General features: G+C 46.4%; 1 protein-coding gene across 2 annotated transcripts; it reads right to left on the bottom strand.

The window, feature by feature from the left end:
- Positions 1-11,489: 11,489 nt before the first annotated feature.
- Positions 11,490-13,663, bottom strand: LOC123126143 (patatin-like protein 2). Of its 2 annotated transcripts, none has more exons than XM_044546535.1 (6): positions 13,283-13,663; positions 12,990-13,168; positions 12,691-12,886; positions 12,445-12,606; positions 12,069-12,356; positions 11,490-11,903 (listed from the first exon to the last, which is right to left on the bottom strand). In XM_044546535.1, exons 1-6 carry the CDS (start codon positions 13,409-13,411, stop codon positions 11,679-11,681), a joined length of 1,179 nt encoding a protein of 392 aa, XP_044402470.1. In that variant the 5' UTR covers positions 13,412-13,663; the 3' UTR covers positions 11,490-11,678. The 2 variants fall into 2 exon arrangements, with proteins under 2 accessions (XP_044402470.1, XP_044402471.1); XM_044546536.1 differs by having other exon boundaries at positions 12,691-12,880; positions 13,283-13,649.
- Between the last annotated feature and the right edge of the window lie 938 nt (positions 13,664-14,601).

The following is a 14,601-nucleotide window of genomic DNA, read 5'->3' as shown; positions in this document are numbered from 1 at the left end:
GACTAGTCCGTCTCACGTGATGATCGGACACGGCCTAGTTTGACTCGGATCATGTATCACTTAGATGACTAGAGGGATGTCTATCTGAGTGGGAGTTCAATAATCAGATGAACTTCATTATCATGAACATAGTCAAAAAGGTCTTTGCAAATTATGTCATATCTTGCGCTTTAGTTCTACTGTTTAAGATATGTTCCTAGAGAAAATTTAGTTGAAAGTTGGTAGTAGCAATTATGCGGACTGGGTCCGTAAACTGAGGATTGTCCTCATTGCTGCACAGAAGGCTTATGTCCTTAATGCACCGCTCGGTGTGCTGAACCTCAGCGTCGTCTGTAGATGTTACGAAACATCTGACATACACGTTTTGATGACTACGTGATAGTTCAGTGCGTAATGCTAACGGTTTAGAATTGTGGCACCAGAGACGTTTTTGAAACGTCGCAGAACATGTGAGATGTTCCGAAGACTGAAATTGGGATTTCAGACTAGTGCCCACGTCAAGAGGTATGAGACCTCTGACAAGTTTCTTAAGCCTGCAAACTAAGGGAGAAAAGCTCAATCGTTGAGCATGTGCTCAGATTGTCTGAGTACCACAATCGCTTGAATCGAGTGGGAGTTAATCTCCCAGATGAGATAGTGATAGTTCTCCATAGTCACTGCCACCAAGCTAGTAGAGCTTCGTGATGAACTATAACATATCAGGGATAGTTATGATGATCCTTGAGCTATTCGCGATGTTTGACACCGCGAAAGTAGAAATCAAGAAGGAGCATCAATTGTTGATGGTTAGTAAAACCACTAGTTTAAGAAGGGCAAGGGCAAAAGGGATACTTCATGAAACAGCAAGTCGTTTGCTGCTCTAGTGAAGAATCCCAAGGTTGAACCCAAACCCGAGACTAAGTGCTTCTGTAATGAGGGGAACGGTCACTGAAGCAGTACTACCCTAGATACTTGGTAGATGAGAAGGCAGGCAAGGTCGACAGAAGTATATTGGATATACGTTATATGAATGTGTACTTTACTAGTACTCCTAGCAGCACCAGGGTATTAGATACCGGTTCGGTTGCTAAGTGTTAGTAACTCGAAATAAAAGCTGCGGAATAAACGGAGACTAGCTAAAGGTGAGATGACGATATGTGTTGGAAGTGTTTCCAAGGTTGATGTGATCAAGCATCGCATGCTCCCTCTACCATCGAGATTTGGTGTTTGCGTTGAGCATGATTGGATTATGTTTATCGCAATACGGTTATTCATTTAAGGAGAATAATGGTTACTCTGTTTATTTGAATAATACCTTCAATGGTCTTGCACCTAAAATGAATCTCGATCGCAGTGATACACATGTTCGTGCCAAAAGATATAAAATAGTAATGATAGTACCACATACTTGTGGCACTGCCAATTGAGTCATATTGGTATAGAACGCATGAAGAAGCTCCATGTAGATGGATCTTTGGACTCAGTCGTTTTTGAAAAGATTGAGACATGCGAACCATGTCTATTGGTATATATGCATGAAGAAACTCCATGCAGATGGATCGTTTGGACTCACTTGATTTTGAATCACTTGAGACATGCAAATCATACCACATGGGCAAGATGACTGAAAGGCCTCGTTTTCAGTAAGATGGAACAAGAGAGCAACTTATTGGAAGTAATACATTTTGATGTATGCAGTCCAATGAGTGCTGAGGCATGCAGTGGATATCGTTATGTTCTTACTTCACAGATGATTTGAGTAGATGCTGAGTGTATTTACTTGATGAAACACAAGTCTGAATTATTGAAAGGTTCAAGTAATTTCAGAGTGAAGTTGAAGATCGTCGTGACAAGAGGATAAAATGTCTGTGATATGATCATAGAGATGAGTATCTGAGTTACGAGTTTGGCACACAATTAAGACATTGTGGAAAGTGTTTCACAATTAATACCGCCTGGAACACCATAGTGTGATGGTGTGTCCGAACATCATAACTGCACCCTATTGGATATGGTGCATACCATGATGTCTCTTATCGAATTACCACTATCGTTTATGGGTTAGGCATTAGAGACAACCGCATTCACTTTAAAAGGGGCACCACGCAATTCCGTTGAGACGACACCGTTTAGAGAAACCTAAGTTGTCGTTTCTTAAAAGTTTGGGGCTGCGATGCTTATGTGAAAAAGTTTCAGGCTGATAAGCTCGAACCCAAAGCGGATAAATGCATCTTCATAGAATACCCAAAACAGTTGGGTATACCTCCTATTTCAGATCTGGAAGCAAAAGTAATTGCTTCTAGAAACGGGTCCTTTCTCGAGGAAAAGTTTCTCTCGAAAGAATTGAGTGGGAGGATGGTGGAGACTTGATAAGGTTATTGAACCGTCACTTCAACTAGTGTGTAGCAGGGCACAGGAAGTTGTTCCTGTGGCACCTACACCAATTGAAGTGGAAGCTTATGATAGTGATCATGAAACTTCGGATCAAGTCACTACCAAACCTCGTAGGACGACGAGGATGCGTACTACTTCAGAGTAATGCGTGATCCTGTCTTGGAAGTCATGTTGTTGGACAACGATGAACCTATGAGCTATGGAGAAGCGATGGTGGGCCCATATTCCGACAAATGGTTAGAAGCCATGAAATCCGAGATAAATGGATCTTTGAGAAGAAGACGGACGTGGACGGTAATGTTACCATCTATGAAGCTCGACTTGTGGCAAAGAGTATTTTCACAAGTTCAAGGAGTTGACTACGATGAGATTTTCTCATCCGTAGCGATGCTTAAGTCCGTCGGAATCATGTTAGCATTAGCTGCATTTATGAAATCTGGCAGATGGATGTCAAAACAAGTTTCCTTACCAGTTTTCGTAAGGAAAGGTTGTATGTGATACAATCAGAAAGGTTTTGTCGATCCTAAGGATGCTAAAAGGTATGCTAGCTCCAGCGATCCTTCCATGGACTAGAGCAAGCATCTCGGAGTCAGAATACAAGCTTTGATGGAGCGATCAAAGTTTTTGGGTTTATACAAAGTTTATGAGAAACTTGTATTTCCAATAAAGTGAGTGGGAGCGCTACAACATTTCTGATAAGTATATGTGAATGACATATTGTTGATCCGAAATGATGTAAAATTTCTGGAAAGCATAAAGGGTTGTTTGAAAGGAGTTTTTCAAAGGAAGACCTGGATAAAGCTGCTTACATATTGGGCATCAAGATCTATAGAGATAGATCAAGACACCCGATGATACTTTCAAAGAACGCACACCTTGACATGTTTTTGAAAGAGTTCAAAATAGATCAGCAAAGAAGGAGTTCTTGGCTGTGTTACAAGGTGTGAGTATTGAGTAAGACTCAAGACCTGACCACAGCAGAAGAAGAGAAAGGACGAAGGTCGTCCCCTATGCTTCAGACGTAGGCTCTACAGTATGCTATGCTGTGTACCGCACATGAAGTGTGCCTTGCCATGAGTTGGTCAAGGGGTACAATAGTGATCCGGGAATGGATCACATGACAGCGGTCGAACTTATCCTTAGTATCTAGTAGACTAAGGAATTTTCTCGATTATGGAGGTGAAAAGGAGTTCGTCGTAAAGGGTTACGTCGATGCGAACTTTGACACTAATCCGGATGACTCTGAGTAGTAAACCGGATTCGTATAGTAGAGCAATTATTTGAAATGGCTCCAAATAGCACGTGGTAGCATCCACAAGATGACATAGATATTCGTAAAAGCACACACGGATCTGAAAGGTTCAGACCCGTTGACTAATAACCTCTCTCACAAGCATAACATGATCAAACCAGAACTCTGTGAGTGTTAATCACATGGCGATGTGAACTAGATTATTGACTCTAGTGCAAGTGGGAGACTGTTGGAAATATGCCCTAGAGGCAATAATAAATAGGTTATTATTATATTTCCTTGTTCATGATAATCGTTTATTATCCATGCTAGAATTGTATTGATAGGAAACTCAGATGCATGTGTGGATACATAGACAACACCATGTCCCTAGTAAGCCTCTAGGAGACTAGCTCGTTGATCAATAGATGGTTACGGTTTCCTGACCATGGACATTGGATGTCGTTGATAACGGGATCACATCATTAGGAGAATGATGTGATGGACAAGACCCAATCCTAAGCCTAGCACAAGATCGTGTAGTTCGGTTGCTCAGAGCTTTTCTAGTGTCAAGTATCAGTTCCTTAGACCATGAGATTGTGCAACTCCCGGATACCGTAGGAATGCTTTGGGTGTACCAAACGTCACAACGTAACTGGGTGACTATAAAGGTGCCCTACAGGTATCTCCGAAAGTGTCTGTTGGGTTGGCACGAATCGAGACTGGGATTTGTCACTCCGTGTAAACGGAGAGGTATCTCTGGGCCCACTCGGTAGGACATCATCATAATGTGCACAGTGTGACCAAGGAGTTGATCACGGGATGATGTGAGTTACGGAACGAGTAAAGAGACTTGCCGGTAACGAGATTGAACAAGGTATCGGGATACCGACGATCGAATCTCGGGCAAGTAACATACCGATAGACAAAGGGAATTGTATACGGGATTGATTGAATCCTCGATATCGTGGTTCATCCGATGAGATCATCGAGGAGCATGTGGGAGCCAACATGGGTATCCAGATCCCGCTGTTGGTTATTGACCGGAGAGTCGTCTCGGTCATGTCTGCGTGTCTCCCGAACCCGTAGGGTCTACACACTTAAGGTTCGGTGACGCTAGGGTTGTAGAGATATTAGTATGCGGTAACCCGAAAGTTGTTCGGAGTCCCGGATGAGATCCCGGACGTCACGAGGAGTTCCGGAATGGTCCGGAGGTAAAGATTTATATATGGGAAGTCTTATTTTGGTCGCCGGAAAAGTTTCGCACTTTATCGGTATTGTACCGGGAGTGCCGAAAGGGGTCCGGGGGTCCACCAAGGGGGTCCACCAGCCCCGGGGGGGCCACATGGGCTGTAGGGGGTGCGCCTTGGCCTATATGGGCCAAGGGCACCAGCCCCAAGAGGCCCATGCGCCAAGAGATAAGAAAAAGGGAGAGTCCTAAAGGGGGAAGGCACCTCCGAGGTGCCTTGGGGAGGAAGGACTCCTCCCTGGCCGCACCCTTCCTTGGAGGAAGGGCCAAGGCTGCGCCCCCCCTCTCCCTTGGCCCTATATATAGTGGGGGGAGGGAGGGCAGCAATATCTAAGTCCTGGCGCCTCCCTCTCCCTCCCGTGACACACCTCCCTCCTCCCGCAGCGCTTGGCGAAGCCCTGTTGGAATCCCGCTACTTCCACCACCACGCCGTCGTGCTGCTGGATCTCCATCAACCTCTCGTCCCCCCTTGCTGGATCAAGAAGGAGGAGACGTCGCTGCTCCGTACGTGTGTTGAACGCGGAGGTGCCGTCCGTTCAGCGCTAGGATCATCAGTGATTTGGATCACGACGAGTACGACTCCATCAACCCCGTTCTCTTGAACGCTTCCGCTCGCGATCTACAATGGTATGTAGATGCACTCCCCTTCCCCTCGTTGCTAGATTACTCCATAGATTGATCTTGGTGATGCGTAGAAATTTTTGAATTTCTGCTACGTTCCCCAACAGCCCTTCCTCCCCTCGGAGTCAGCGCACCGTTAACCTGATGAGACGGGGTGTGGCTACAGTGAACGCCCGCCAGGCGGCGGGACTGTAGCCATGCGCCCCCCCGACAAAGCCTCCGTCATCAGGGGCGAGGCTACAGTATAAAACAGTCAACGTGGCCCACATATAGCGGGCCCTACCTGTCGGCCGAGTTCACGGCAGCCGGCGGGACCCACCAAGCGGCGGGCTCCAGCAGCCGGCAAAGAAGCCGGCGCCTAGAGACACTGACGGTCGGGTCCTACATTTGGCCGGATTACCATTGTACCCCTGGGGGTAGGCCTATATAAACCCCCCAGGCTTCCCCATGCAAGGGGTTCAGAACCCTTGCCATCATACACACACCCATAGAAGGAGAAGATAGGGCTAGCCTTGCTCTTCTTCCTCCTCTAGCCGAACAACTCAAGGAGCACTCTTGTAGCTACTCTATTGACGATAGTCATCATGCGGAGACCCCGCAGAGCAAGACTAGGGGTGTTATCTCCATGGAGAGCCCCGAACCCGGCTAAGATTCGCAGGCGTATGCGGTCTCGCTCACTCCCGCTTCTAGAGCCCGGTGACGTACTCTTGTCCCCCTCCATGATAAGCCACCCCTGGCATATGTCGCTAGTTATCCCCGATAGGAATGATGGGCCAGGAGGCGACGTTGTGCTCCTCCTTACAGATTTGGGTCGTGAGACTTGCCGGTCCTCTGTGCGGTTGTAGTTGGAGGTGGGGATTCAAATCAGGAGAAATCCCTAGTCGGCACTGGACGACCACGACAGTGGTGACGCCTGTGGTTCCGTCTTTTCTCCATGGAGACTTTTGTCAGATCTGCTTCTACCTCCACCACACAGTTGCCTTGGTGAAGTCCCTAACTGCGGTGGGCAGCGACGACACCTTCGGCGTCATACCCTTCTTGAAGTCGTCGCCTTGGTGGATAATTGGTTGGTGGATACTATTCCGTTGGCGTTGGCGGCGAGCTGGATTAGGTGGTGAGGTGTGGCATTTACTGTGTAGGTGACGACGGGCCTCAGCGGCGTGGCGCAACGGGGTCCGGCGTTGGACGTGTGTTGAAGGACGCGCGCAGGGAGGTGGCGTTGTCTGGCGTCGTGGTGACGTCGATAACAGTTAGGCCTTGCAAGGTCAAGGCATTGATCTCTCCTGAAGTTGGGACGACAAAAGATGGCGACGGCGGATTCTTTAGCATGCACATGCGGTGCGCGCTGAAGGTCTGCTAGACCGGCTAGTGCTCTCGGCTCGTCGTGTGTAGCGAATAGATTTGTCTGGAAGGTGACTTTGAGTTGATTCATGTATTTATTTTGTAAGACTCTGTTGAATAATATAATGAAGATGGTTGTGTTCATCGCTCAGTGCAGAGGCCGGGGGTTATCCTGACATCCTATTGGGGATTCTAACTTATGAAGGTTGCAAGTGCTTGGTGACAATAAGATAAATACACATCTACATTTATTTCTTTTTTTGAGAAAAACTTCCAATCTATTCATCCTCAATCATGGTAGTACAACGAACACTAGAAATAATAAAAATTACATCCAGATCCGTAGACCACCTAGCGATGACTACAACCACTGAAGCGAGCCGATGGCGCGCCGCCGTCATCTCCCCTCCCTCGTTGGAGCCGAGCAAACCTTGTTGTAATAGACAATCGAGAAGTCGTCATGCTAAGGCCCCGTAGGACCAACGCACCAGAACAGCAACCGCCGCCATTGAGGAGTAGCATAGATCAGAAGGATCCAACCTAAAGATACACGAACGTAGACGAACTACGACAAGATCCGAGCAAATCCACCAATGACAGATCCACCGAAGAAACAACTTCACACGTCCACCAACGATGCTAGACGCATCACCGGAATGAGGACTAGGCGGGGAGATCCTTATTCCATCTGCAGAAAGCCGCCGTCGTCTCGCCTTCCTGAGCAGGACACAAACCCTAACAAAACTTAAAGGAATTATAAAGACGGAGCCCTCTCGCTGGCAAGGGCCAGGATCCACCGCGCCATCATGGCCCTAATGTTGGGAATCATTGCATGGAAAACAAAAAAAATCTACGCACACGCAATGATCTATCCATGGAGATGCATATCAACGAGGGGGAGAGTGTGTCTACGTACTCCCGTAGACTGTAAGCGGAAGCGTTTGACAACGCGGTTGATGTAGTCGAACTTCTTCTAGCTCTGACTGATCAAGTACCGAACGTACGGCACCTCCGAGTTCTGCACACGTTTAGCTCGGTGACGTCCCTCGCCTTCTTGATCCAGCAAGTCATCGAGGTAGTAGATGAGTTCCGTGAGCACGACGGCGTGGTGACGGTTATGGTGAAGTAATCTTCGCAGGGCTTCGCCTAAGCACTACAAAGATATGACAAGGGGTGTAAACTGTGGAGGGGGGCGCCGCACACGGCTAAAACTATTGTCTGGTGTGTGCTAGGGGAGGGGAGAGGCCAGGAGGCGCCCCAAGTAGGACCGAATCCTACTTGGGTTCCTCCTACGCCGGCGCCCCCCTTCCTTATTTATCGGAGGGGGAAGGAAAGAGGAGGAAGGAGGGAAGGAAGGGGGAGGCCGAATCCCCCCTTTCCTTCTCCCTTTCCCTCTTTCCTTCTCCTCTGGTTCGGCCCATATGGGGGGCGCACCAGCCCCTTGTGGCTGGTGCGTTTCCCCTCTTGGCCCATAAGGCCCATATCTTTTGCCGGGGGTGCCCGGAACCCCTTCCGGTGACCCGATATGTACCCGGTACCCTCCGGAACACTTCCGGTGTCCGAATACTATCGTCATATATATAAATCTTTACCTCTCGACCATTTCGAAACTCCTCTTCATGTTCGTGATCTCATCCGGGACTTCGAACAACATTGGGTCACCAAATCACATAACTCATGTAATACAATATCGTCATCGAACGTTAAGCGTGCGGACCCTACGGGTTCGAGAACTATGTAGACATGACCGAGACACCTCTCCGGTCAATAACCAATAGCGGAACCTGGATGCCCATATTGGGTCCTACATATTCTACGAAGATCTTTATCGGTCAAACCGTTATGACAACATATGTAATTCCTTTTGTCTATCGGTATGTTACTTGCCCGAGATTCGATCGTCGGTATCTTCATACCTAGTTCAATCTCTTTACCGGCAAGTCTCTTTACTCGTTCCGTAATACATCACCTTGTGACTAACTCCTTAGTCCTTTGCTTGCAACCTTATGATGTGTATTACCGAGAGGGCCCAGAGATACCTCTCCGATACTCGGAGTGACAAATCTTAATCTCGATCTATGCCAACTCAACAAACACCTTCAGAGATACCTATAGGGCATCTTTATAATCACTCAGTTACATTGTGACGTTTGATAGCACACAAGGCATTCCTCCGGTATCCGGGAGTTGCATAATCTCATAGTCGAAGGAATATGTATTTGACATGAAGAAAGCAATAGCAATAAAACTGAACGATCATAATGCTAAGCTAACGGATGGGTCTTGTCCATCACATCATTCTCCTAATGATGTGATCCCGTTATCAAATGACAACTCATGTCCATGGTTAGGAAACCTTAACCATCTTTGATCAACGAGCTAGTCAAGTAGAGGCTCACTAGGGACACGGTGTTTGTTTATATATTCACACATGTATTTAGGTTTCCGATCAATACGTTTCTAGCATGAATAAGTCAATATAAAATAACAACTTCATTATTGCCTCTAGGGCATATTTCCTTCACCTAAGGCCACCGGAGACGAGACGGACCGGCGGCAGAGCCGGCGGGAGACAGAGGAAACCTAACCTTTTCTTTTCTTGGGGAGGAGGCGACCCAAGAACTTTTTCATCTACATTTATTTCGGCGATGAATGTGTACATGATTGTCTATGGAAATATTCAAATATGTATAAGTCCATATGTGCATGTGATGTGTCTGCAATTTACTCCCTTTAGAACATCTGTGACTTCTCTACTAAAATATCTGAGCCACACCATTATCTCCTGGTGTACCAGTTCAAAGCGACCGATATAGAATTCCTAAGTAGCTTTCCACGTGGTAGAGCAGTCAATATCAATGACGCTATTTGTAGCAAGAAAGGTTAACTATGATTGTCAGGTTGAGCAAGACACTAATGTAGCTGATCTTTGTCCAGATATACAGCGCATGCAAAAGTAACTGGCCAACTAACTTACGTGCACGTCTTTATTTCCACAGCATGGCATATAGCTGGAAGGAGCATCGATGTGGATTTAACATAGCAGGTGTCCTCTACACGCATGCCGAACAAATACAACAGGTCAAACATTATCCCTGCTTATGTGATTAGGACGTCTCCTCAACCTACAAGTTACTGTTTCTCTTTTGGTTTATAATAAGGTACGCACATATTTCTACTTTTGTCAATCATAAACAAAACATGTGTTGTATGCTTCAAAAGTATATTATTGAGTTTGTATTCATAAGATGTTTCTAATATATTTGTCATCCTTAAGAGGCACACCTTCGCATGCCCTCCGATGATGCTAGACGCACCATCGGTAATACGGGCTAGGTGGGGAGGACCTTATACCATCTTCAAGCAGCCGCAACACAGATCCTTATAGATCTCAAAAAACACCTAAAAATGGAACAGGAACCCTCCTACTGGTAAGGTCCATGGTCCACCACGCCTCGATGGCCCTAAGGCCATCAGAGATGAGGCGGACCGGCAGCGGCACAGATGGGAGCCGAAGAAACTCTAATAGTGTGGGCTGTCGCGTGAGGAGGTCGAATGGGTACACACTTTGACCATGAATTACTTTGATTAACATGATTTTTATATGCAATGTAGAATCACAATTATCATTTAATAAGTGACTTTTGGAAACAAATCTAGGGATGCCAGTTCTATGGTCATGTTGAGTAAGACAATAATATTTCACGCGTTGATAGTAAATATACTCGTTGAGTAAGACGATAATATTTCACCTGTTGAGTATTGATGTGTGTGTGTGTGTGTGTGTGTGTGTGTGTGTGTGTGTGTGTGTCCAGATATATAGTGTATGGAAAAGTAAAGGGTCAACTACTACTAACTGACACTATTTGCATATGGATGCACGTATTGATTCCTCTCCAGGACATGTATAGTTGGAATAGTATGAAGATCGATGTGGATAAGGATAGCATGTGTCCCTCTGCATGCAAGTCAAACATTATCCTTGCTTATGTCATTGGGAAGCCTCCTCGGCTTACAAGTTGCTCTTTCTCTACCTTTTTATAATACATCCGAAGGGATTGTTTTGCTAACCCAATATGAAATATATGTCCTAAAAATCACACCATTGAATTCATATACAAAAAAGTTTCTAATGGTATGTTGTTATAACATATAACTTGTAACACGTTGATTAAGTTGACAATTTATGGATACTTGCAAGTCGCAACCATACAAACCAGAACGGAGAGGTTACATACACCGATACATACGACTCAAAAGCGAATGATCAAGGATTCTTGAGCAAACTAGTGCATAAAAGGCAAGTATATTAAGAGGTTTAGAACCTATATAGAGCGTGAATTATGTGCACAGGGCGCATCGGTGTTCAGGGTTGACACCTCACACCGTGTCCAAGATAGAAAAAACCATGCAGTGTATTAGAGCAGCACCAGACTCACTCTGTGCTGAGGTGGTTGCAGCCCAGAGCTCCACCTTATTTGTGCGTAGAAATTTCGTAAAAACATTAGGTAGAAATAGCATTTCTGGTTCATGATATACGACTCATCAGATTTTGTTAACTCTAACAATGGCCATGAAACTTCAGTTAACATGGTTTATATATGTAACGCAAAATCACAATTATCATTAGGTGACTTTTCAAGACAAATCTAGTGATATCATTTCCACATCACATAAACCACATATTAATATCATAATATTATTTGTGCCAAGGATTTTTGCACAAGACTATTACAACAGCACCATAGAATTTATGAACGACATGAATCAAACAGATTGAACTCCCAAACTAAACGTAAAAGTGAACTTAAACACACACATTAACCAGCATGCAATTGCTAGTTTGGTTCGAGCAGGCACATATTAATTGTTGCGGCGTCTGCGCCGCTCGTCGGAGAGCTGCCTTGCATACTTGGCTAGCTCCTCCGCGTTGGTGCCCCCGCCGGGCACCTCCACATTCCGGCCGGTCTCCAGGTCCACCCCGGACACCTTCTCGCTGAGCAGCTCTTCACCAATCTTCACCAACTTATCCAAGTTGGCCTTGGAGCAGTCGTCGATCGAGCCAGCGCTCCCGCTCAGTTTATCATACTGCACTTGCATGTACAATGGATCATTGAGTCATCGGTTGAGTCATTACTAGTACAACAGATGATGGATGGCTACATGTATCAATCGATGCCGAAAATAAGGACTATCCTCTTTTTATGTTTTTGGTGTAATAGTAGTATAGTAATAGGGTAGGTGTGCAAGCACCTGGATGCGCAGGTACTGGTGGGAGGAGCCGAGGACGGCGGAGAGGACGGAGAGGTGGAAGTCGACCATGTCGGCGCTGCCGGCGTTGAACATGTCTAGGATGGGGACGGAGCCGTCCTTGATGAGCCAGCTCAAGACGCCCCACTTGGCGGCATCCTTGGCGCTGTACTTGAGTTTTGGGAGCGATGATGTCCCACAGCCGATGGAGATGACTATGTATGACTTGCCCGCCGGCTGCTGCCCGGCGAGGACCATGTGCTCCGCCACCTGGTTCATCGCCAATAGAGTCTGCAGCATACATGTGCAGCCCATGAGTGAGATTATTGTGTACACGTATTTTGAATGCGGCGGCGAGGTCAATTAGTTGGTAACATACAGGGTTGTTGGCGGCCACGGCGCCGTCGATGAGGTTGAAGGCCCTCGTGCCGCCCTTGCCATCGTTGGTCTCGAAGTAGTGCGCCGGGAAGAAGGTAGGTGCGGCGGAGGTGCCGATGGCGATGTCCGACAGGAGCGCGTTCTTGGCGGGCTGGTTCTCCAACTGATCAATCATGCACATAAGCTTAGTCAATTACTTAACTACTACTACTAGGTAGTTCACCATGTGCTTGCACCACATGGATACCTGGAAGCTGGAGAAGATGGTGGGTTGCAGGTACGCGATATCGAATGCCGGGATGACCACATGGGTCAGAGCCCCGTCCAGCTTCGTGTCGCCGAGGTGCCGACGGAGCAGCGAATGGAGGTACTTGCCGTCGTACTTGGGCCCCGTCGCCAGAGCCAGAGCCGAGCCGATCTTGGAAAAGATGGAGCCCCTGCAGCTTCCCACGCAATAATCCAGATGACGATCGACGTTGAACTTGCGCGTAGTAAAGAAATGGACGACATATACAAAGTATGCATGCATCTCAGTTGGTGAGTTACTTCTGTGGGAAGATCTTGGGCGACTCGTCAATGTAGAACTTCGCTAGATCCTTGGCGTCGAACAGCGGCCGCCCATCCTTGTCCGGCGCCGCGAGCATCACCGTCAAGAGGCCCCCGGTGCTCGTGCCGGCGACGACATCGAAGTAGTCCGCGATCCTAGCATCCGGCCCGTCCAGTTTCTACACACAACTCATGCAGTGATATACTCTTATACTCCATTCACAAGCATGTGTATTGTGTCTACATATACTTGATGACAAGATCGATGATGAACGTATATCGAAGTGTGTTACCTGGAGCTCCTTTTCGAGGAAGGCGAGGACGGTGGCCGGGATGATCCCTCTCACGCCGCCGCCATCGATGCTAAGGATGGTCACCACCTTCGACTTGTCACCTTCTGCAGCAGAACCACCACCTGCCATCAGTTTGGAGTTTGCTAGCACGAGCCCAAGCTTGCTACGAAAGCTCAAGAACAGAAGGTGGCAGAGAATATGGATTTATTAGAAAGGATGAACTTGTTATGTAGACAACGTCTGAAACAACGTTCGCATAAATTCCTAATTAAGAAGCAACACCACTAGTTGGCTCCCTCAACTGCAGGGGCTAATTACAAAGTCAGACGTCAAAAGGGACAAAACCAGCTAATCCAGAATTCATAATAGTATAGTATATGACCCCACTAGTTCCTTGTGCACAAAAGAACATTACAAATTCAGATCCTTTCTCTCTCTCTCCGATCCTTTTTAATACAATGGAGTTGAAGACTTGTCGGCAATTCTTATTGTTGTGAACATGGATGTAGTTAGAGGCTGGGTGTTTGGAAATTGCTTTTGGATCCCGGCTCCATGGAAGCCCGAATTCGGAAAAACTCAAAAATCAGATTTTGATATTTCAGAAAATTCTGAAAAGGCACACGTGTAAATAGGGATGTATATTGCATGTTTGTAAAGTTCCATGATGGAATATGTTTAAGGAAAATCACGGTCTAGCACTTGCACTGCTCACATAAAGTTCATGTTCGTTTCGTGTGGTTTGCATCAAAACACACTTCAATTACAAACATGAACTGCACATCCCTACTTACGTGCATATTTTTAAGAATTTTTTTGAAATTACAAATATGATTTTTGAAAAATGCAAGCTCTAGGGAACCCGGGAGCCCAAATGCACACTCATAGGAGTTCGAACTGTTTTGTCTCTGTATGAACTACATAGATACATTATGAGGAATCCATAAAATGCTTCCCTTTTCAAAAAAAGAGTAGTTAAATAAATATTTGTATAATGGACTGCGGTGTGGCAATGTATGATTGATCCAATTTTGCGCGACACCTAACATCAGAGCATCTCCAACAGGCGCATAAAAATTTCGCACGCTAAAATAGTTTTAGCGCGCCACTGTAGCACTTTTAGCGCGCCGGACCCAACATTGGTTTAGCAAATGCACAAAACCACGCGTCCAAAAAAACACGCAGTGCAAATTGTGAAGCGCGCGCAATCCGGCGCTCCAAATTTGCAGCTTCTGATAGCGCTTTTTAGCGCGTGCCCAATCCTTTTTTGCGCGTGCACTGTTTTACAGCTTCTGCTGAAGCTGTCCAGCGCCCAAAAAATC

This window comes from Triticum aestivum, chromosome 5D, assembly GCF_018294505.1.
Source record: "Triticum aestivum cultivar Chinese Spring chromosome 5D, IWGSC CS RefSeq v2.1, whole genome shotgun sequence".
In the NCBI taxonomy this organism is placed as follows: domain Eukaryota; kingdom Viridiplantae; phylum Streptophyta; class Magnoliopsida; order Poales; family Poaceae; genus Triticum; species Triticum aestivum.
This window is presented reverse-complemented; position numbering and strand designations above follow the sequence as displayed.